The sequence below is a fragment of the Danio rerio genome, chromosome 5 (genome assembly GCF_049306965.1).
Source record: "Danio rerio strain Tuebingen ecotype United States chromosome 5, GRCz12tu, whole genome shotgun sequence".
Lineage (NCBI taxonomy): Eukaryota > Metazoa > Chordata > Actinopteri > Cypriniformes > Danionidae > Danio > Danio rerio.
Genome location: NC_133180.1, coordinates 31,265,118 through 31,289,677, shown reverse-complemented (window position 1 = coordinate 31,289,677; position 24,560 = coordinate 31,265,118). Strand labels below are relative to the sequence as shown.

Here is a 24,560-nt window from a genome sequence, read left to right as displayed (position 1 = left end):
ATCAGATGTGTGTGTTTTTTTTCCCATTGAGAGACCCGGCAAGCATTTTTTGTTTCTAAAAGAGGTCTAACAGATGACTCATAGATGTCTAAACATAGTTTAAATGGACTAAAACAAGGCAAAATGTCTACATAAGCTGTCTAAGCTGTCTACATTTAGATGTCTATTCAAAATTGTTTGCTGGGATGGATGACAAATTGTTATGGTTCTTGACTGACCTGACATATGACACATAAGAGCTCCATTGAAGATATTTCGGGATGGTGTCAAAGTTGACAAAGAAGCCAGAGAACAGAAGGACTGGGATGGCGGAGACCGGTCCTACAAATGTGGCAACCTGAAGATGCAGAAAGATGGTGTATGTTTATGTTACAGTGTCCATATTATGTTCTTTTAAGGATTCTTTAACTTTAAATAAGAACAATTTCTAGTTTTAACATTAGAACTACAAAGGCACATATAAAAAAAAAAATTGCCATTCAATAACTTTGTTTGAGGCAGCACGGTGGCTCAGTTGTTGGCACTATCACCTCATCACAAGAAGGTCACTGAATTTAACCCTGGCTGGGCCAGTTGGCATTTCTGGATGGAGTTTGCATGTTCTCCTCTTGTTTGTGTGGGTTTTCTCCGGGTGCTCCGGTTTCCTCCACAGTCCAAAGACAAGCGCTATAGGTGAACTGGGTAAGCTAAAATTGTGCGTAGTGTATGTGTGTATGTCCTGGTCCTCCAGGTTGGGGAGTGTTAGGCTAATGACCCACCTCGTAAAAATGAGTTGTTACGAAATACCAATATATGGTGCGGCTAAATATCAACTTCGATATAAATGGCCCTGGGAGTAAGTAAGAGTAAATAATAACTTTGTTTAAACAAAACCCTCATAATTATAGGACCCTTTCTTGTCTTGATTGTGTATTTTTCAATCTAACATTGTTTTTTATTAAAATTAAGAAATACAAAAGAGTTTTGGCTATTTCTGTCTTTAATGGTCATAGCAGTCAAATTAACCAAATACATTTCACAGTGTCTTTGTTGTCTAGCAACTTTCTGAAAGCAATAACATACATTGACTCTCTTTCAGAACAAACTTTTCACTGCAGTGAAAAAACTTTGATCTCCCGCTTGCTGGACAAAGTGAAATAAACAACTTTGCAGGCGGTTTAGTAACTCGAAGACAATTTTAGTCTATATTACAAAAAGATCCTATTTGTAGGCTTACAACACTGATATAATGCATTCTGGTGTTTAAAATTTTGCAAACCTTTAACATTCACAAACAGTCTCTGACTACAGTCTCATCACATCGCCTAAAGACTATTTGAAATTATGCCAATAATAATTAATAAAACTATTCAGTTTAACAATTGAAAATACCAGTTTTAAAGAATGTACTGTAACGTGCAGGAACTGCTAGAATACATTTCTGCATTTAATGCATCTACAAGTAAAATAAAAGTAATAATTTCTTTACAAATTAGTTAAAAAATCTATGCATCTAAAGGTAAAATAAAAATATGAATTCTTTTAACAATTACTTAAAACTCAAATCTTTAAAGAGTAGATTTTTACCATAACTTTTCTTTTTCGTTTATAATTACTTTTACGTTAATCATAGCTTAGAGTAATTAAATTATGCTAGACAGTTATCATAGGGGTTACATTTCCAAATCACAAAACATTTAATGCAAAAATTCATATATTATCTTCATATATTATATATAGTCCATTTCTTCCAATATGTGTCACACTTTTTTGAATTTAGTATCAAGTTAAACGTGAGACTCTTCATACAGTGTATTCATTGGGCCTTTGTTGAAGAACCGCTTTTGAGTTGAGTTTGGCTTTTCGGCTCCAAAAGTATTTGTATTAAGTATTTCTCATTGGAACAATTTCTGGCACCACCACTTGTTTGAAGACCTTCATACCTGAAGTGAAGTGGATGCAGCTCCGATGAGAAGCCCCAGAGACTGAGCCACCAGGGCAGTGGAGGTGGACAGAGCCATAAACAGCAGATATCTGCCTGCCTCTGGGGGTTGCTCTGTCATCCAGTACACTATACTGCAGTACATAATCGGACAAATGACCTGGAAGAGAGAGAAGAACACTGAAGAAGTTTGCCTGGGGCTCAGGTATGCTTAGAAAAATGACACACCTAATTGCATGTGTCACATTTGAACATTTCAGATCCTTCTAAAAGGACACATAGGGTTGAATACATTTTTCAAAATAAAAAGTCACATGAGAAAGATAAACAGAAGTACCTGGAATGGAATGTCAGCCATGGTCTTAGCCAAGTAATACGCCTTTAAACTGTACCAGTAATTAAGATGCTCTCTTATGAACACACCCATCTCCAGTGGAACTGAAAGAGGAAATACATCATCGCTTCAGTGCTTAATTCAATCAGATTCTGTAAAGACCATAACCCTCAATCAAGCCAATAAGCGCTTCTAATCCATCACAAATCAAAAAAGGATTTACTAACTACTCGAATCAAATCTATTTTCCATGCTCATGAGGAATTGAGCAAAGCCAGTAGGTTGACTTACATGTTAGGACGGTGGGCATGAGAGCAGCAAACATGAGAAACAGCATAGAGAAGAACAGGAAGCCAGTGTTGTTGAACACTTTGCTGGCATCATTCCCAATGTTCAGATACAGCAGGCCAATCAACACGCCGATACACAGGTGCGACATCACTCTCAGGTGGGTTAATACCTGAACATACACACACACACACACACACACACACACACAAAGATTGATTGAACAGTTAAAAGATACAAACAATACAAAAGCTATGTTAGCACTTCATTTTGATTTCTGATTTAGAATCCTGTTTAATTTAGATATTCTGTTGACTTTAATTTACATAGCAGCTACAAGTCAATTAGGAGGTTGTTTACACATGGTATTAAGATGTATTTTAGCTGATTCTATTCCAAGTGTACAATGCTAAAAATACAGGTGTTTGTCGGATGTCAGCACAGATGCCACACTCACAGACCATTGGCTGAATGTCTGATGCATACAGCACACATAACTAGAAACACCTCACACGCATATTCAAAGATGTCTTAAAAAGACATAAAAAGGCTAACAAAGCTGTTGTGTTTACATCATTCTCTAACGTATGGAATGTGCTGATTATGATGTTTCGTCAAAGTGAATTTTATTTATAAACTAATTTCGAGAGGATCATGTGCTTATGATTGCTTGCAGCTGGTCCCGCATTATTCAATTTATGATTTACCAATCAGACAAGTCACTATAAATACCCTAAGTTCCATTTAACAGCCATCTTCGTTTTGAAGAAGCCCCCCTCCAACCCCTACTCCTCCTGTATTCCTAGACAAGTGGCGCTGTGGCCGAGCGGTTAGCACTGTTGCCTCACAGCAAGAACGTCACTGGTTCTAGTCCTTACTAAGCCAGCGAACGTTTCTGTGCAGAGTTTACATGTTTCACCCTTTGCTCACGTAGGTTTACTCCGGGTTGCCTGGTTTCCTCCCACCGTCCAAAAACATGCAACTTAAGTTAATTGACTAATCCAAATCAGCACCAAAGACATGCACCTAGTAAGTAGTTATCTCTTAAGAGCAATCTCTATCTGTTCATTAGCCACTACAGCAGGGGAGTTCTCGAGATCTACCTGAGCTCAAACTCCTCTCTCGCCTTGCAAACATGAGGGAGCTCTGGGCTCGAAGATCTTATGAGCTCACGGCTCTCTCCCGGGACAACATGCCAAACAAGCTTAAAATAAATCATCAGCTAAGTGTGAACTCTTGGAAGTATGTGAGGTTTACAGCACAAATTAGACAGCACAAAAAGATGTCCAAGAGTTTTCTTTGAGGCACTAAGAAATATTTTCAAAATTTAAAGAGATCTTTTATCTCTTTTTTCTTATTTATTGGCACTGTTACCTCATAACAAGAAGATCACTGGTTTGAACTCCGGCTGGGTCAGTTGGCATTTCTGTGTGGAGTTTGCATGTTCTCCCCTTGTTCGCGTGGGTTTCCTCCAGGTGTTCCAGTTTCCCCCCACAGTCCAAAGACATGCGCTATAGGTGAATTGGGTAAGCTAAATTGTCTGCTGTGTATGTGTGAGGATGAGAGTGAATGGGTGTTTCCCAGAGATGGGTTGCAGCTGGAAGGGCATCCGCTGTGTAAACATATGCTGGATAAGTTGGCGGTATATTCTGCTGTGGCAACCCAAGATTAATAAAGGGACTAGGCTGAAAATGAAATAAATGAATGAATGTTTTATCTTGTCTTGGATATTTCAAGAGTCTAAATTGGCAAGTGTGTGCAACAACATTCCATAGAAGGTTTCCCTAAAAGATTGCTCTTCACATCTATTATGTAAGATGAAATGAAATACCCAAATGAGAGAGTTAATCAACTGCATATGTGGACGAATATGAAAGACCCAATGCTGACACAGCAATTTTTAGTGCTCCAGGATTGCTTGCTGTCGTTTAAAGTAGAGTGATGTGTACCAAACAGAGTTTACCAACACCAAATAGTTTACCAACAGAGCTTATCAACACCAAACACAGCTTACCCACACCAAATAGAGTTTACCAACACCAAATAGAGTTTAACAGCACCAGGGTTTACCAACAGAGCTTACCAACACTAAACAGAGTTTAATAACCGCAATCAGAGTTACCAACACCAAACAGAGTTTAATAATACCAAACAGAGATTACCAACACCAAACAGAGATTACCAACACCAAACAGAGTTTACTAACACCAAACAGTTTACTAACACCAATCAGAGTTTACTAACACCAAACAGAGTTTACTAACACAAAACAGGGTTTACCAACATCAAACAGAGTTTACTAACACCAATCAGAGTTTATTAACACCAATCAGAGTTACCATCACCAAACAGAGTTTACCAACATCAAACAGAGTTTACCAACACCACTCAGTTACCAACACCAGAGTTTACCAACATCAATCAGAGTTTACCAACACCAAACAGAGTTTACCAACACCAATCAGAGTTACCAACACCAATCAGAGTTTACCAACACCAATCAGAGTTACCAACACCAATCAGAGTTTACCAACACCAAACAGAGTTTACCAACACCAATCAGAGTTACCAACACCAATCAGAGTTACCAACACCAAACAGAGTTTACCAACACGAAACAGAGTTTACCAACACCAATCAGTTACCAACACCAAACAGTTACCAACACCAAACAGTTACCAACACCAAACAGAGTTATCAACACCAAACAGAGTTTACCAACACCAAACAGAGTTACCAACACCAAACAGAGTTTACCAACACCAAACAGAGTTTACCAACACCAATCAGTTGCCAACACCAGTTACCAACACCAAACAAAGTTTACCAACACCAAACAGAGTTTACCAACACCAAACAGAGTTTACCAACGTAAGTAATGGGAAAAAAGAAAAAGGGTGACAGAGTGCATAGGGAACTGACAATCTCTAAACAGTATTGAGTCTTTTACCTGTCAGTCAAATGGCCTCTTGGGTAATCCTTGATCATTCAAAGTGGCTATAGTTCCCAAAGCTTCTACCATCAGACTATATAAAGGCAGGGTGCAAATTACAGTTACAATTTAACACCTTATCCCCTTGAAGGACATCCAAACAAGATATTTAAAGGTCTGGACTTTAAATAGTGAAAAATAATTTCTACTGCTCTGTGTCTTTTTATAATAAATAACAATAATAATAATAATAATAATAATAATAATAATAATAATAATAGCTGAGTAATATATACTAATATATGACTTAATAATAAATAAGTTAATATAAATATAAATTTGGCTGCACCAATAATGGTTCATTCCATTGTTGATGCATGGTTGTGCCCAGCTAGGATGCAGGAAAATATTCAATCAGTTGCCTGAAAATGGCGGATTTGTTGAAAAGACAAATTTTCTTGTAAAGTAGATCTTATTATCTGCATATAGCCTAAAAGTAAATCCAATTAAATTCATAGTGTGTATTTTAATAGACTAATAGATACATGAGATGTCAATGAATTGCAAAAATATATATTTGGTTCAATGAGTCAGGCATATGCCTGTAAAACAGCCATTCTGACTGACTAACACATCTGTCTACTAACAGACTACTACTAATATCCCAATGACTTTTAGTTTGCATGTAGTTTCAAAGTCAACATAATGTCTAAAGTGGACCATCAAAATAAACATAAAAATAAACAGTCTTACCACGTCCCTGCATATAGTAATGAAGGTTCTCTTGAAGAGGATGCAGAACTGTGTGAGGGTACTGGTGGCAAAAGTGTGTTTCTCAATGTATCCAGAATCCTTTACAAATACAAAATAAGACAAGAGGTGGTGGTCAGAGACTGATAAACAGACTGGTTATGTGTGCAAGATTGTGTTTATGTGTTCATCACTCACAGGATAACACTGGGATGGACAGGAAGTGGTGGGGTCATTCTTGTCACTGGAGTTCTTCTTACTGTCATCTGAACACAGGCCTCCTTGAACAGCTTCGAAGAGCACAGGGTTCAGGTCACCGTACTCTCCCGAGGCGACCTCGATTACTGCCCGCAGAGAGACAGCACAACTCATACACATGCTGAATGACCCACAAGAAGAGCCCAAAACCCTTCAAATACACTCATATAATTCACACAAGCAACTAAACTAAACATAACACGTAATGTACAACAAACCAACAATAAATAAATAAATTAGGAGATACCCTAATGTTTAAACCTTGGAACTCAACCCATTTTTTAAATTAACCACCCTTTTTCAGGTTAGTGACTGTTTTTCCCCCGATTGACGTTCATTATAACTACATTTTTTGAATGGAAAAAATTACAAATTTCACCTCTTCCCAACAGGGAAAAACCACCAACAACAAAGAACGCATGATTATATGGTGTCATGGTATTGCATTCAAATTCAATTTAGTAAAAACAGTCACTAACATTATAAAAGTGTAAGTTGCCAAGAATGTATTGTTGAGTTTTTTTAAAATTCTAAAGCATTTTCCCAAAATATGTTTTAAGATAAGTCTTGCCATCAAAAATCTTTACTAAAATACAGAAAAAGTCCTAGCTAATCACTCCAGAGTTCTTTTTAATTTTTAAAATCTCACAAATTCTGCATTTATTTATCAATTTTTAAATAGTGTTACATCAGCAGCCCTTTGTGCTTTGCTACCAAAACTTAATACAAGGACTGATCGATACACCGGATTTGCAACAACTGGATATTTGGCGTAATCGGCTTTTAAAAACTGTTATAGACAGAGATCTTTTTTTTTACAAAAGCCTGGAATGAGATCCCACAACATCTAAAAACAATACCAACACTGAGACTTTTTAGAAAATCCCATGCTCGTCATCTGATGGTCAACTATCGCTGCAGCCACTGGGATATTAGCCTGTCTTTCTTTATTTTGTATGTTTGGGGATTGTTTGTACTGTTCTCATGTGTTGTTGGATGAGATGTTAACAGTGTCTGTATGTTTTTATGTAAAAAAAACAGCATTCATGCTGATTCCGTCATGATTATCTTATAATCTTTTCCTGTTTAAAAATTATAAATAAATAAATAATTTGATGTAAATAATGTAATGCAGGCATATCTCATTATATATAAAATTTAATATATTTTAAAATATATTTTAGGTGATGGTAAAGCTGAATTTTCAACATTCAATCTTCAGTGACATGACCCTTCAGAAATCATTTGAATGTGCTGATTGGCCTTAGATAAATATATGTTGAAAACAGTTTTGTCAGTTAAAAAATAATACTATACAGGTTTGGCACTACTTCATCAATAGAAAATTCAAAAGAAAAACATTTATCTTTATCACTCAGATCTTTAGGATCATATAAACTAGAAATTCCACGAGTTTAGTCAAAGCAGGGTAACTCAGCTTTCAGCTACTACGCCCCTCGCTGCAGGAATCAGCTTCCAGAAATTATCAGATGTGCTCCAACTTTAGGCACATTCAAATCGAGACTGAAAACACATCTGTTTAGCTGTGCCTTTACTCAATGAGCACTGTGCTAAATCCGACAGATTGCACTATTATGTTTTTCTTTTCTTTTTCATTCTTTTACAACCCGTTTTAACACATTTTAATCTGTTTTTAACTGTTTTTAATAATTTTTATTATTCGTTTTTTATTTTCTTATACTTGTCTTTTTTATTCTTGTTTATGTAAAGCACTTTGAATTGCCACAGTGTATGAAATGTGCTATATAAAAAACTTGCCTTGCCTTGGCTATAAATATGAAAATCTGTTATTTTTTATTATGTGATTATTATTATGAAGTTTATTACTTCACATTTATACTATTAATTATATTATATAATATGTTTGGTTATAATTATATGACATTATTCATTCATTCATTTTCTTTTCGGCTTAGTCCCTTTATTAATCCGGGGTCGCCACAGCGGAATGAACCGCCAACTTATCCAGCAAGTTTTTACGCAGCGGAGGCCCTGCCGCAACCCATCTCTGGAAAATATATTATATTATATTATATTATATTATATTATATTATATTATATTATATTATATTATATTATATTATATTATATTATATTATATTATATTAGAAAACTGTCATGTAGAATGTAGAATAAAACAGTACAGGTTCTTCATCTCAAGTACATTATTCCCTTTATACATCATATCTATAAAAAACATGTTCATTCATATGTAATATTACTTCTGGAAGTTCAGAATCAATCAAACAGAAATCATAAACTATCACATCAGAGCTGCACAAGTTCCACACATAAAGACAGAGCGTACATAAAGATCTATTTCTAGGTGCAAATCATCTCTCTCTCTCTCACACACACATACACACACACACATACACAGTAGACCTACTAAAGTCAGCAGGATTGTGGTAGGTGGGGCAGTGGAGTCCAAGGTTTTTCAGGTAAGGGATAAGATACGGCACCGTCCCCTTATATATACACTGACCCTGACTCAGGATATAAAGCTACAAGAAGAACAGACAAAGTATTAAAGACGAACATGAATACATTAGCATCTTCACACACTTAGGGGCAGATTTACTAAACAGGGCAAATTAGTGTGAGAGTGCAAACACACAGAAGTGCTGATGGGAGTGGAAAGTTTTGCAAATGATCTACTGACAAAGCACAAATTAAAGGACACAAATGCAGCAGCTCATTTTCATAATATCTAACGCAACACACACACTAACTAATATTGGGTCACAAACAAATGATGATGAAAATTTAATATCTAACCTTTTCTGACCTTTGCCTATTTAAGAATGGAAATCTGAGTTTGGATTAATGTATGTCTTAGAAATTCAGTAAATAAATATTTAAAATGTCCTGATACTCTTTATATTCTTACATACTATGTTATTTACGTAAAAAAAAAAAATTATAATTACAATTACTCTCATTGGTTTGTGATTTTTTCGCGCACAGTAAGCAGAGAAAATAAATAATGGCATGTGAAGATGAATCTGCGTGAATGGATCAGGATATCGGGAGACGAAGCAAAGCGATCTCAAGTCAACCAGAAAACATGGCGGAAAAGCTACTTTGGGCTCTTCTTGAAGATTAGACACAGTCATTTAATTTTTTTTCACTTCACAATAATAGTGAAGTGAACTGAATTGTGATTGTACATAGGATTTATGTTTGTAGCTACATGTTTTTTATTATCCATGACTGACTTATAACCTTCTATGGCACATAGTAATTAAAGACGGTTTAAAAATGTGATGCTTTTTTGGGCAGTCACTGTTTAATGACGTCATGTTCCGGGAAAACTGAAATTGTTTGGTGGACATCAGTCATGGCAACTTTTATTTCCTGTTTTTATTTTTTAATTATTCATTTACAAATTAAGCACTGCCTTGAAGAGATTCCTGGAAAATACTATGAAATTACTTTTTATCTCTCTGCTTTCACCGATTATCTGTCACAAATTTTCCCCCTTTTTATTACAGCTTACCCCTAGAAGTGTATTTCCAGAAAATGTAATAAAGACACAAGACATAGACATGCTTTTTGACGTTAATATGGATGCAAAAACCTGTAGTTCCAATACCGCAAACATTGTTATACTGTTTACAATCTCTTTTATTTACAAACTCTTTTACTTTGTGTCTGAAACGAAAACTCATAAAATGCATATTCAATTAACTCATTACCTTCATCACTGAGTTTAAAACTCTTTTCAAATAAGCAGAATTAACTTTCAGTAAATTTTGAGTTAACTACACTCATTTCATTTGATAAAGCTGACTGTTGGGTTTTACAATGTACAATCTTTTTTTAATGCAAAAAAGGTGGTAAATATACTAGTAAAATGTTCTTTCGATTGTTAAAAGTGGTAAATACTTTGAATAAACCAACATTCGTCAGGTTTTCATTTTAGCTTTGAAGATAAGCAAAAATGATGTGGGAGAGTAATTGATGAAAGGATTCATTTTTGTGCGAGTTATTTAATTAATAATTGAGATTAGACAGACTTTTGAAAAGTTTAAATATACTTTGAACAGGTCAGCCATTAAAAAAAAAAGGTGTCTACACCATTTCACTGCATGTAGTTTTTGAGCTGACGTAAGCTGTTAGTTAATCTGGCCTTTTATTAAGTCCAATGTTTACAATTGTTTTTTTTTAATTTACAATGCAAAAATTACCTTGTCGAACATTTCGAACAGTTTTGCGCTGGGCTGGTGGATGGTACAGATGATGGTTCTTCCTCCTTGAGCCAGAGATTTCATCAAGGACACCACCTGGAAACAGGATGCGCTGTCTAGACCACTAAAACACAGAGACAAACATGCACATTTGGGGATTTTTATTGGAAATGTTGACGCAAACATTAAATTCTGGATGAATTGTGTCAGTATGTAATGTTAAAGCTGTGTGTACCTGGTGGGTTCATCAAAAAACATGACTGGAGGGTTGTTGACCAGCTCCAAGGCAATCGCCAAGCGTTTACACTGGCCACCGGACAGAGAGATGGTGCGAGTTTGGGCACACTCCTGTAGTCCTAATGCTGTTAGAATCTCATTAACCTGTCACACAACATACCAGTACTTACTGTCTGCTTTATGGGATAAGGAAAGGGCCACTACAGATTTTAGAGAGCATTTGATTGAACAGAAGATCTAATGTAAAGTAGAAGTGCAAAGTGATGTCATCAAAACTGCTGACTGCTATTGGCTGGAAGTGAGAGACTGTTAAATACATGTATCTACTGAATTAAAATCGTGCTATTTTTGGAAGCTTATTGATAACCTTGAAGTAAGTGTATATTGTGTTATGACCTGTAGTTTTTTGTTTTGATCAATGACTGTGTTATTTATTTTTTTTCTTTTCTCTGTCTCTCACTCTTTGTTCTAGATGAGCGTGGCCAGTGATGATCACATGGTTGTTGATTGGCCCAGAAGCATGACTCCAACTTTAAAGGCCCTCTAAACCTTCGCTCTGAAACCAATTTATGCCCCTTTTGTGCATTGTCATGAAATTCGAACAGTTTGCTCTGGTTATATTCTGAGTTGTTCATTGTTTGGTTAATTGCTTGCGTTTAAGAGAGTGCTTCCCTTCAAAGCGAAAGTTGCTGTATTTGTGGTTATTTGTTACTGTTCTGAGACTAGCCCATATTTTGACCATTGACAGGCAGCGGTTATAGACTTTGATAAAGATTTCTTATTCTGAATTATACATGTTGGAAATCTTGTATATATTGTATATGTAACCCTGCCGGTCCTACACCAGCCAAACCCCTCTGAGCTGGGATCGAACTGGCTATTTACCTGCATAGCACTTCACTAGCTGGCCTCTGTTACATTCACCACTCTAAACCTTACTCCTACCCGGGTCATGGCACCAATGTAAGTAAGTAAGTAATGTGGATTTATATAGAGCATTTATAGTGTATGGCCATACACCCAAAGCGCTTCACAATCATGAGGGGGGTCTCTCCACACCACCACCAGTGTGAAGCATCCACTTGGATAATGCGACGGCAGCCCCAGGACAACAGAGCCAGTGCGCTCACCACACACCAGCTATAGAGTGAAGAGAAAGTGATACAGCCAATTCGGTGGATGAGCATGACTGGGAGGCCATGATCGTAAGGGCTGATAAAGGGAATTTGACCAGGACAACCCCTACTCTACAAGAAGTGCCATGAGATTATTGATGACCACAGAGAGTCATGACCTCAGTTTAACATCTCATCCGAAAGATGGCACCCACTGACAGTTTGGTGTCCCCTTCACTTTTACTGGGGCATTGGGACTCACACAAACCGCAGGTTGAGGCCTCACTAACTCCACTTCCAACAGCAACTTAGTTTTCTCAAGCAGGTACTAACCAGGCTCACCCCTGCTTGTAACCGTGCTGGTTCTAAATTAGCCAAACTGTTCCTAGCTGGGATTGAACCAGCGACTTGCTGCATGGGAGCTGGTCACTCTAACAAGAAGGCTGAAGACCATGGCCTCTAGTGTCTGTCGCTAGAGCACCTTTTAGTTGTCAGAGGAGTGAGATTTACCTGCATAGCACTTCACTAGCTTGCCTCCGTTACATATATACTTAGTTTTTTGTGTTTAAGGGAATTTAGTTAATTTAACAAATGGTGTGTTTTGTTTATTATTTTGGCCTTCTCGTGGCCATTTTCAAAACGCTACAAATCTCTTTTCTGTCAAAAACAGCAACAATTGCAATCCTTTTGTTGTACAGTTGGCTGAAATGAATGAAAAGTCTTTTTACAAATATATTTCAAGTTGTGGGCGACACGGTGGCTCAGTGTTTAGCTCTGTGGTCTCACAGCAAAAAGGTTGCTGGTTCGAGTCCCGGAAGGCCAGAAAGCATTTCAGAGTTAGCATGTTCTCCCCATGTTCTCGTATGTTTTCTCTGAGTGATCTAATTTCCCCCACAGTCTAAACACACATAGGTGAATTGGGTAAACATAAATTGGTGTGATTGTGACAGTGTATGGGTGTTTACCAGTACTGGATTGTGGCTGAAAGTACATCCACTGCGTAAAACATATACCAGAATAAAAAAAAATTAAATAAATAAATAAGGGACTGAATGAATGAATTTCAAGTTGTTTGGATAATTGCATTTTGCCTGTACAGTGCTTTGCATAATGAAAACACTATGTTTCATATATAAATATGTTTTTAAGCTATTCTTTTATCCACCCATTTTTAAGCGGCAACAATATTTTGATATAATTACAATAAGTTGTATACTATAACAGTAACATTAAAATAATTATTTTCGGGAAAAATAGTATCAACAAAATCTTGGTTACCAACCCTTGCTCTAGACTAGAGTGAAAGGGAAGAAGTGTTAAAATGTGTCATCTCCTTCCCAAATTAAATCTGTGAAACAAATCACGGGAGTGAATGAAATCATTTATTTCCAAAGACCCTTTCAAGTAGTCTGTTTTGTTATATGTCGTGGATGTAAGTCATTTGGAACAATTTTAAACCTGGAAGAGTTCAAGTAAAGATCTAATTAAATTAATTAGTAAGAAATGTGTTTTGTAGTAGATAGGTGACATTCATGTAACCTTCTATGAGAAGATTAGAGTTGTCTCTCTCTGCACGCTTCTCCAAGTGTTTTCCCAAACAACTTAATTACTGTATGATACTAGTGCAATTACTTTTTCCAATCTGCTCCATTCAAGAGCTCTGCCCTTCAGAGTGAGCATAGGGCAGAGGGAAGCTCATTTGAGAAATAAATTCACCTATTATATAGAGAGATAATAGAGGTACAGTATACACTTACCAGTTCTTTTTTCACCTCCATATTTTCGTTAAGTTTAAGGTTGGCTGACACCTAAACAAAACAAAAGAAAGATTGATTTGAATACTGTTTGGAGTAATGTGCAATCAGACGGTCATTATCCACAAACCAATACCATTATGAGGGTGTATGTTGAGATGATGACCAATTTAGTGCATAAAATATTGATCGGAGTTGAAATTATTTTATATTTTGTCAGAAAGTGAGATTGGCTGCCAGGGGAATTGGTTAAATGAACAGCTTAGTGCTCTATATGCAAAATCTTGTTTACTGAAGGCGAGACACTGCAGGAAAAATACTGCTTTTCATCCACTAGTCAGGCTTGATATTTTGAGATTTTTAATAAAGTGTTTTCAGTCCAATGGAAAGAAAACATCCAAAGCATATTTGTAAATGTTTCTTTGATAATCTTTTATCAATTTCTGTCTGTAGATTTGTAAGATGTTTTTTTCCCAGCACTGAACCATAATCTCCACTTCAGCAGCACTTATATAAAGCATACTTTACAGTTTTATTCTATTCTTAAGATTTTTCGGAGGTAGTGATATACACTCACCGGCTACTTAATAAAGTAAACCTAACTAGTACTGGCTTGGATCCACTTTTGCCTTCAGAACTACAACAATACTCAGGTAGGCAACAATACTCAATACAGCAACAATATTCAGGTAGGCTGAGGTGTTTACACGATGCTCAATTGGTACTAAAGGGCCAAAAGAATCCCAAGAAAAGTCTGAACAGTTATAAGGATGGATCCATGCTTTCATGTTGTTGACACCAAATTCTGACTCTACCATTTGAATGTCGCAGCAGCAATCGAGACTCATTAGACCAGGCAACATTTTTCAAATCTTCTATTGTCCAATTTTTATGAGCCTGTGCGAATTGTACACTGTAAAAAATTTCCAGGTTTTCACAACAAGTTACTGTAATTTTTCACAGTAAATTACATTAGTATCCCTTCACAGTATTTAACTGAAAAATTCACAGTAATATGTTGTATTCATAATTTTATTGTGAAATTACGGCAGGTAGCATGATTACAGCAAATTACTGTGAAAAGGGCTATATCTTTTGCACGTTAGTTATAGAAATTCAAACCTTTTTTTAACTCAACGTAGAAATTAATACAAATGAACTTTTAACAGATAATAACAGAATGTTATAGCCCCCAAACCGATTTGGTTACCAACATCTTTTTATTTGTACTGCGCCTTTATTTAATTTTATACAGTTAACATAGAATAGGAAATAATATTTAATGAACAACTGTGTGCTTAGCCAAAACATAATAAACTGGAATAAAAAGTAATTAATTAATGAAACCAAAGACTGTTAAACAGCCAACAATTATTTCAATGTCAGGGTAAATGTCTGCTTTAGACGGTTTCATGAGTATTGGGCACCTGTCATCGCCTGGAGGTCACTAATCTCAGAATTAAATATATATATATAATTTTTTTTTTTTTAATCTATATAAATAAACCACATATTAGAGTTTTAAACAACTACATTCACAAAGGGGAATATTTGATATTTTTATTCCTGTGTTTAACAAAAAAAATCATTTTTAACAGAGCTGGAACAACCTGGGGGTGAGTAAATCAAGATAGAATTTTCATTTTTGTGTGACGTAAAAAGCACCAAAAAAGCACCAAACTGTTAAATTACAGTAATCCGGGATATAACTGTAACTTTACAGTTAAATCAGGTATTTAAACTGCAACCTACTGCTAAATCACAGTAATCGTTTTGCAAATTCACAGTAAAATATAGTTAATTCTACAATATAATACTGTGAAATTACAGTAACAGACTTTATTATCTACTGTAAAGTTACAATATATGGTTGTAATTTCACAATAATTTAATGTGACAAAACCACAGTAAATTACTGTGAACTACCTCACAATAATTTACTGTGAATTTACATACAGTAATTTACTGTGAAAGTAATGCAATTATTAGCCAGTAATTTACTGTGAATTTAAGGTCAAATTTTTTACAGTGTAGCCTCAGATTCCTGTTCTTAGCTTAAAGGAGTGGCACTCGGTGTGATCTTCTGCTGCTGTAGCCCATCTGCCTCAAGGTTGGATGTGTTGTGCGCTTAGAGATGTTCTACTGCATACCTCGGTTGTAACGAGTGGTTATTTGAGTTACTGTTGCCTTTCTATCAGCTCGAACCAGGCTGGCCATTATCCTCTGACCTCTGGCATCAACAAGGCATTTGTGCCCACAGAACTGCCGCTCACTGGATATTTTCTCTTATTTGGACTAATCTCTGTAAACCCTAGAGATGGTTGTGCGTGAAAATCCCAGTAGATCGGCAGTTTTTGAAATACTCAGACCAGCCTGTCTGGCACTAACAATTCAAAGTCACTTAAAACACCTTTGGGTGTGTGTGTGTGTGTGTTAAAAATGTGTGGCTGTTTGAACTTAAACTTTGAACTTAACTTCATTCATTGTTAAGTTGTGTGTAGATTTTTATGCAAATTTACACATTTTTAATTAAATCATGCCTTATTTGCATTTATTAAGGGAGTAGTTCACCCAAAAAGGAAAAAAAAATCACTATTTACCCTCATAAATATTACCCTCAAAACACAAAGGAAGATTTTTGAAGAAAGCTGATAACCTGTAACCTGTAGTAGGAATGCAAATACTTTGGAAGTCAATGTTTACAGTCAATGGTTAACCCTAAAAAAATATCTTCTTTGGTGTTCAAAGGAACAAAGAAACTCAGATGGGTTTAAAACAAGTAAAGGGTGAGTTCATTATAACAGAACTATGCCTTTAAGGTTTCAAAATGTGTAATTCTAGACAATTTTAATTGTGGAGGCATGGTGATAACTTTTATTTTTTAAATCTATTCACCTGCAGTGTCTTGCCTGAAAGCAGCAATAAGGACTAAGTGTTGCTGAGTGCCCCCTACTGATCATTGACATCTATAGAAAACTTCTCATGCTTCTCATGAAAAAGTCACACACACAACCTCACCATCATTGCCTCTCGTGTTGTCAGGTGTGGCAGTAGCATGTCATCTTGCATGATGTAACATGACATTTTTCTGAAGGTGCGGAGGTCACGGGGTCGCCCATTTACCAGGATCTGACCTTTCATACCCGTCTCTCTGTAAGAAAAGAGGGACATGGAATATAAACCTTAAAAGTGTGTATAAGAAACTCCTGAGACGTGATAGACAAGAAACAAATTGAGAAATGTTTTCTCGCCACACTTTCATGCTCACCTGTATCCAGCAAGGATGTTCATGAGGGTGGATTTGCCGGCTCCTGAGGGCCCCATGATTCCGATCAGCTCCCGACTGCAGAATTTTCCGGACAGACACTTCAGAAGGGCCTTAAATCCTGCACACAGTATATTGGGTACACTGTGTTTATTGACAATTTAAAACAACAGGGTTATGTATTTACAACAAACAAGGGTGTAGTTTGATGACACTGTGACTGAGGGTGGAATTATGAGAGTTGTCATCTTCATTACTTACTACATAGTCTCAGCCACAGATATCACACTTTACTGAATGAAATTTAGCAGATCCTCAGTCGAACTTTGTTTTTAAATGTTCTTACATATTCTGTTTAAAATATAATTTCCGGAAGTCGAGTGTGCATCAATCTTAGCCAGTCCACCTTGAAACAAGTCTGAGTGGATAACAAAAGCTGCAATGCTTACCTCAGTCTATGGCTACATGTACACACATGTCCAACTCATTTCCTTTATTTTTTGCTGACAGATCATTTTGGATATTAATGTGTTATTGTAATAAACTTTTAAAGATATTTGTGAATTAATTACACTATTTTGTGGGCATTTCCACATCTCTAAACATGACGGAGCACAAAACAAAAGCTGATTGGTTGGTTCACCTGTCAGTCAATAAGCATCGTGGACAGTCATTGACCATTCAGTTCTCAAATCTTCAGCTGTCAGTCTAAGGTCTGGCTACATGACACTACATCTTACATGACTCCGGTAGAAACATGTTCATGGGTGAGCTAAAGCAGGGGTGCTCAATCCTGTTCCTGGAGATTTACCTTCCTGCAGATTTCAGTTGCTACCCATATCAAACACACCTGCCTGTAATTATCAAGTGGAGTTCAGGTCCTAATTAATTGGTTCAGGTGTGTTTGATCTGGGTAGCAACTGAAATCTGCAGGAAGGTAGATCTCCAGGAACAGGATTGAGCACCCCTGAGCTAAAGTATTCAAAACTTATTATACATGACTATAGCGGAAAAAGACCACTGAAGTAAATGCTGATAAGACATTTGTTTTCACTGATTACAAAACCACATCTGTGAACTCCACTGTAACAGTTTTTACTTAAAGTACTTTGATTATGCAGTCAAGAGAAACATTTACCCTGATGTAATATAATTTAAAATTATGTAAGTGACTACAAACAAAATATGTGATTATTTGAGCCATCTGAACTATGGGATGAAATGTAGTAAAATTCAATGCAAATCTTTCAATTTACCCATATTACATGATGAATAAAGAGTAATGCAATACCTCACATTATTACCAACATCACATGAGTGAAATTTATATTTTCAATTTCACACTAAAATGTTCAAGTAGATAACAAAATAATAAAGAGATTAAACAGCTTAACTGACCTTAGCTAGATGGACTGAGATTACATCATTTTTTCTTCCCTGCTCCCTCTCTAAGGTCCCTGGTATTAATATAAAGACATACTCTTATCTCAGCCTCAAGAGGGAGACAGAAACTTGTGCTGCTCTTTGTAAGCTTCTTGTTTATGACAAGGGCCTTTAAGCATTTTAAAATGACTGTATGGAGAGACGGAGAGAAGCTTGCATTCAAGTGCTGATTTTTAAGCCTAATGCAAAGAAACATGCATATTTACACAATGAAATCTGATTAAAAATGATTTCTTTGTCAGAATTAATAATTTATTTCTGCAAAGATGCATGAAACTGATCAAAAGGGGCTGTGACTTTCACAAAGTTACAAAAAAAGAATAAAAATATTTTCTTTTTACTAAAGAATCATGAAAAAAAATCTTCAAAAATTGCATAAATGTAAATATCACTATATTTTCAACACTGACAATAAAAAGAAACAATGATAACACACAAAAAAATCAAAAAAAATTTTTTTTTGCTTGTTCAAACTACTTATCTAATATGACTTGAATCAACACAATTCTTGAGATTTCATTGGGACAACTTAATTTTTTTAATGTTCAATCCACTTACATTTGTTAAAAGTTTTAAGTTAACGTAATCGATTTGTGTTGGGACAACATGAATGAATTGTGTGGAACCCTGCATTTTTTACAGTGCGCCTTACAATAACAGTTAACAGTTTGTTAGTTTATGTATAATATGCTTAATTTAACCATTCTGAACTTATGATATGTTAATGTTTAGTTATATCATGACTTTACTTGGAGGAGCACATCATCCTTAACCCATTCTTAGCTACTCATGAACCTTTTATGCACATTCGTCTAGTTTGTTTACACTGAATAAAAATACAAGTGTTCGGTCAGCATAAACACCAACAATTTAAACAGGAGTTCATAAGCAGTTACGGATGAGTTAATGGTGATGTACCCCTCCAAGTAAAGTCATGGCATAACTATTCATTAACAGCTCATGAGTTCATGTTGGTTACATTCAGCTTAAACTTAAATGTTAATTAACAAGTAAATGAGGAAGCTGTTAATCAAACATGAGCTGTTGTGACTCATGTTTTAGTTAAAGTTAGTTGATCTTTAGCATATACATTAACTATGTTAATGACATTAATTCATAATAAAGTATTGTTTAGTTTACATATTAACACATCATTATTCATGTATTGTTTTTGTAAAGTGTAACAGAAAATTCTTACTTTCTCACACATTATTATAATAGATAACAATTTTTAAACAGTTATTTTAAATGTTAATATATTAGCTTTTAATATATATTTTTTTATCAAATAAATACTTATTTATTTATTAGCACTAAAGTATTAATTAGCATGAGAGACATCTTTGCAAATGTTAAGGAAAACCAGTAACACTTCCTAGTAATGTTCATTGGTTATCAATAGTTAAGAACGTAAACTAACAATAAGCAATGTCACACCACTATTTATTAATCTTTGTTAAAGTTCTGTTGTTTATTGTTAATTAATTTACAGTTACATTAAATATTACTGTGCAGACCCCTTTGAGACCACTGAGAACCTGCTGAAGATTCCTAGTTCACATGCCAAATTATATACATGTTGTCTATCCCATTGATCTATGTGTCACTCTGTATTTCAATCACAGTCTGGAGTCATTAGTTAAGTGCTCTCTCTCTCTCTCTCTCTCTCTCTCTCTCTCTCTCTCTCTCTCTCTCTCTCTCTCTCTCTCTCTCTCGCTCTCTCTCTCTCTCTCTTACTCTCTCTGCATTTCTCCATCCTTCTGTACATTTGCATCACAGAAAATTGATGCCAGATAAATGACAAAAATGCAGAAAGAGAAAGCGAGCGACAGGGGCACCACCCTCACATCACCCTATAATTTCCCGTGCTCTTCTTTGAATACCAACAATCTGTGAGGATTAAATGCTGATAACTCATCCACACATGATATGCCCCGCATCCTGCTGCAGCTAATAATTCATCTTTAGATTTTGCCACTTGCTGACTCTGTGTAACCTGAGCATCAATCTTCTGCATTCAGTCTCTTCTCCATGTACGACACAAGATAAAACAAACAGCACCGTGTGAGATCTCTTACATGGGGCTGCGTGCTATATAATGAGCTGAACTGGGATCAGACTGAGAGCGCTCTTGGAGGGCTCAAACACATTTAATCGATAGATGCAGCCGTGCAGTTTGTGGTTGTGTGCTGATAAGGAAGAAGGCAACTGTAAATCTGTTAGCAATATGCTCTTGTGCTAGCAATGTATAGACTTGCAGAGTTGAATGGGTTTAAGGGAATATATTGTAATAGTTTAAACATAAATCATACCTAAATATTTTGTAGAATGAAAATTCTATATTTTTACAAATCTTAAAATACCATTATCTATTCACACTAGTTTTGTGTCTTTTAAATGGTCTAAATGTAAGTTTTTGACTCTTCTAAAGCATAAAAATACCACAATATGTTTGCAGATATAAGAAACATGCTAAATGAATACACTTGTTTATCTAAAAAACAATGCTGAAGTCAGATATTTTGTGCTTCAATTGCAGTCTTTGTTTGGATATACTGTAAAAAAAATCTGTTATTTTACGATTATAAAAATATTGTAAAATAACGGTCGTGAAATATCAGATATTTACTGTAAAATAGCAGACGTTAAATTACAGAAATGTACTGTAATTCAATTCGGCAGTAAATTTATGTGATTTACCGTCCACTGTTTTACAGTAAATTTCTGTTATTTAGCAGCTGTTATTTTACAGTAAATTTCTGTTCATGCACCTCAGCTGCCGAAAAAAAGTAAAATAACAGATTTTTTTTTTCATTGAAACCCATCCAATGCCAGTTTAGCCAATTATATTTCAGCGTCCCAGGTTGCCTTTCTGGAAAACAACGCACTTCAATAATTCAGTCAAGATTCAGGAAGGCTCTCAAAACATGCTTCCGTGAAATGCCTACTCTGGTGGACAGTAGCAGACTCAGATTCAGAGTTTCACATGAGGTGGTTATTAATGAGCAAATAATATTAATAATACAAACATAAACATTAGATGAGCAGGTTACATTGTAACCCCATGTCCTAAAAACACACTAAGTGATGAGATACAAAATGATAAGCAATTTGGCTGTTTGCACCAAAGGAAGCATGACAGAAATTTAAATCCAGCCATTCAGAAGCACAGTATAGTGCACTTACTGCACTTACTCCAATAAAATGGTAAGGTTTACAATCTAATTAATGCATATTAACCCTCTTTAGCATTATTAAATGTACATGCTGAATCACTGCGGTGTTGGATTGCACTGAGCCACAGTTCTAAAGTTCAATTTCAAACGGTTTATTTTGTTTTCAAGTTTTCATCTGCTGCTGCTTTAAGTGGTATGGCAATAAATGTCATGTAAAATGACATTTAAACTCACATTATTAACATTTAACACAGAATAAAGCACATGAGTTGTACCTGAGGTGATCACAGTTTATCCTGTTGTTCACCAGTGAGAAATAGAAGCCGTGTTTGATATTTAAATTTCAGGTGTTGGTTAGAACAAAAACTCCCTTTAATATGGAAAATATTCCTTCTATCACGTGCCGTTGCTTTTACAGTATGTAGAACACGGTTTGAATCAGCCTATAGGCTTGACAGTCAGGCACACACACTGATGTTGGTGTCGTCAATCTGGCAATCTGGAGTACAGGGCCGGCCCAAGCCTTCAGGGGGCCCTAAGCAGGTTTTTATTCGGGGCCCCCAATATGACAAATTTGATGCAAACAATATGACAAATTATCATCAATCCTTGATAATTCGCACTATAAATTTAAAACACACATTATCGATTTTATTCGCTGTAGCTGTGTTGCTTTCATCATAAAGTATATGTTTTAAGACAATTGTAAATATTATTCTGCAGAAACAACTTCCTATTGATCCAACTTTTTATATGACTACTTGCCACAAATCTAAATAATTAGACACAAAACATTAATATGGGCTGGCAGAAACAAAAGCAGCTGAAAGTAGCCAATAACATACTTATTTTTATTATTATTCAGGCACAAGAAATTGTGAATAATTGGATATAAAATTTTAAATTGGATATAAATGTTAACACTGAAAAAAATTCATATTGTATTTTGTAGTTCAAATAACTTTAAACATATATTTAAATTAAAATCAAATTAAATCAGGAAGCATTTTCTAGACATACTCGCATATAAATCAAATGAGTAAATATGTACAAAAATTATTCAGTTTTCAGAAATAATTCTAAATTAAGTGAATCTTTTTGTAAAATAATTTAATCTGCCAATGAGATAAGTAAAATAATCTTATTTAAAACCTAAAACAATATTTTTTATTTACCCTAATTGGCAGATTATTGAGCTTTTTTTAATGAAAAATTCACATAATTTTGACTAAAAATCCTTCTAGAAAATGTTTATTGGTTTAAGAATTTTTAGATATTTGGACTAAAAATCACACAAAAACTATAAGGAAGAAAATCATTTTTGCAGTTTATTTACCAACTGTCAATTGTATAAATCAGAAGCGTATTTTCATGAAAAAGCATTTTGCTGCTGTTCCGGGCACTGCTGCTTCAATCACGATATCAATGATTCTGGGATATATTGATAGATCACAAGAAAATCAGCCACAATATAACACAATTTTGGTAAATGAAGGGGGAAAATGCATCAAAAATTTATGATGAATTTCTTTTATAAACATGCATTTATAGAATTGCAACAATGTAAAACAAGTGCACATCTGTCAAACAAGCTTAAAAATGCTGACGTGCAGAGAGCAGTTTATGACTGAAGAGAGCACATCTCTGTCACAGCAGCAAAATCTCAATTTAGTGGAATATGCATTTAAGAAAAAAAACTGCCAAAATAGTAATTTATTACTTATTATTATTATTTATTAAAACACTTGATAACTTGACCAACTAATTTTATGTAAACATGAAAAAAAAAATTATTCCCACTATTTTTTCAACTGATCAGAATGCTCTGGTAAGCACAGACTCCTCTGAGCACGTATGTTTTCAGCAGTGGAGAACATTAGTTATTTACTCAAATATTTAAGTTTTTTAATTCCCCTAATATTTTTTGCCAAAATACCATCTACAAGACTTTGACAAGTTCTGTAAGAGTCAAATAAACGCAGGGCCCTTCAAATTAAATGTTCATGTCCTATTGATATCTTTATATATTTTGGCGGAGTTAAAAAGTTTGAGCACATAAAAAGTTGCCTTGGCCGCGGGCAGGCGCGAGCAATATAGCGAAGTGAAAGCGTGTCTGTTAGAAATAAACTATAGTGGCAAATTCGGGGGAGCTGGATGTCTGAAACACACAAATACATTGGCCCAGCTTGGACAAAAGAAAGTGTCTGTATGCCTGGGATTTTCACCAATGCAATGGCTCATCTGTCTGTCAGTTGTTTACATGACGCTGGTTTATGTCCGATGATCCGCCATTACGGGAAGCGTCACCTGGTGGCAGCTGGGTGTACTGTAGCTAAAGCGGTTATCTGCTGCAGTCAGTGTGGAAAACTGATTAATTAAATCAGATCTTTTGTAAATTTAGGTAAATATCTTGGCGCCAGAGTATGTATCGCGGTCAGAAATAACAAAATAAATGGTGGCCACGGGGCCCTAAGCAGCCGCTTAGTTCGCTTATGCCTTGGTCCGGCTCTGCTGGAGTATGTTTTGAACCAGGTATGCAATACCTAGTTCAACCACTGGGTGTCAAACTTAAATACTGCAATGATAAATAGTAGGGGTTTTTTCTTCAAATTATATTATGTTTAAAAACAATATTATTTAATTTAGCTTTAGATTACAATGGAGCTTCACACATGAAGATTACAATGGAGCTTCACACATTTCACAAAAATGTGGCAATTTATTATTATTTGTTTTTGTTTCTGGTCAATCTTGTACTGTTTTGTTCCTTGATTGAATTAAAAATCATGGTTTGACTATATAACAAACAGGTTCTAAACCATCTTCACAATTAACATTAAAAAAACTAAATAAAAAAATACATTTTGGAAACTAAA

General features: G+C 35.4%; 1 protein-coding gene across 1 annotated transcript in view; it reads right to left on the bottom strand.

Moving 5' to 3' along the window:
- The window catches only part of abcg4a (ATP-binding cassette, sub-family G (WHITE), member 4a), a 53,121-nt gene that overhangs the window by 5,044 nt on the left and 23,517 nt on the right, over nucleotides 1-24,560 (bottom strand). The window contains exons 3-14 of the mRNA XM_682593.9: nucleotides 17,069-17,186; nucleotides 16,819-16,951; nucleotides 13,804-13,854; nucleotides 10,930-11,075; nucleotides 10,695-10,818; nucleotides 8,894-9,008; nucleotides 6,424-6,569; nucleotides 6,229-6,327; nucleotides 2,547-2,715; nucleotides 2,259-2,359; nucleotides 1,923-2,081; nucleotides 219-337 (exon numbers count right to left, since the gene is read on the bottom strand). Coding sequence (XP_687685.2) covers nucleotides 219-337; nucleotides 1,923-2,081; nucleotides 2,259-2,359; nucleotides 2,547-2,715; nucleotides 6,229-6,327; nucleotides 6,424-6,569; nucleotides 8,894-9,008; nucleotides 10,695-10,818; nucleotides 10,930-11,075; nucleotides 13,804-13,854; nucleotides 16,819-16,951; nucleotides 17,069-17,186 — 1,480 coding nt within the window. The remainder of the gene's footprint in view (nucleotides 1-218; nucleotides 338-1,922; nucleotides 2,082-2,258; nucleotides 2,360-2,546; nucleotides 2,716-6,228; nucleotides 6,328-6,423; nucleotides 6,570-8,893; nucleotides 9,009-10,694; nucleotides 10,819-10,929; nucleotides 11,076-13,803; nucleotides 13,855-16,818; nucleotides 16,952-17,068; nucleotides 17,187-24,560) is intronic.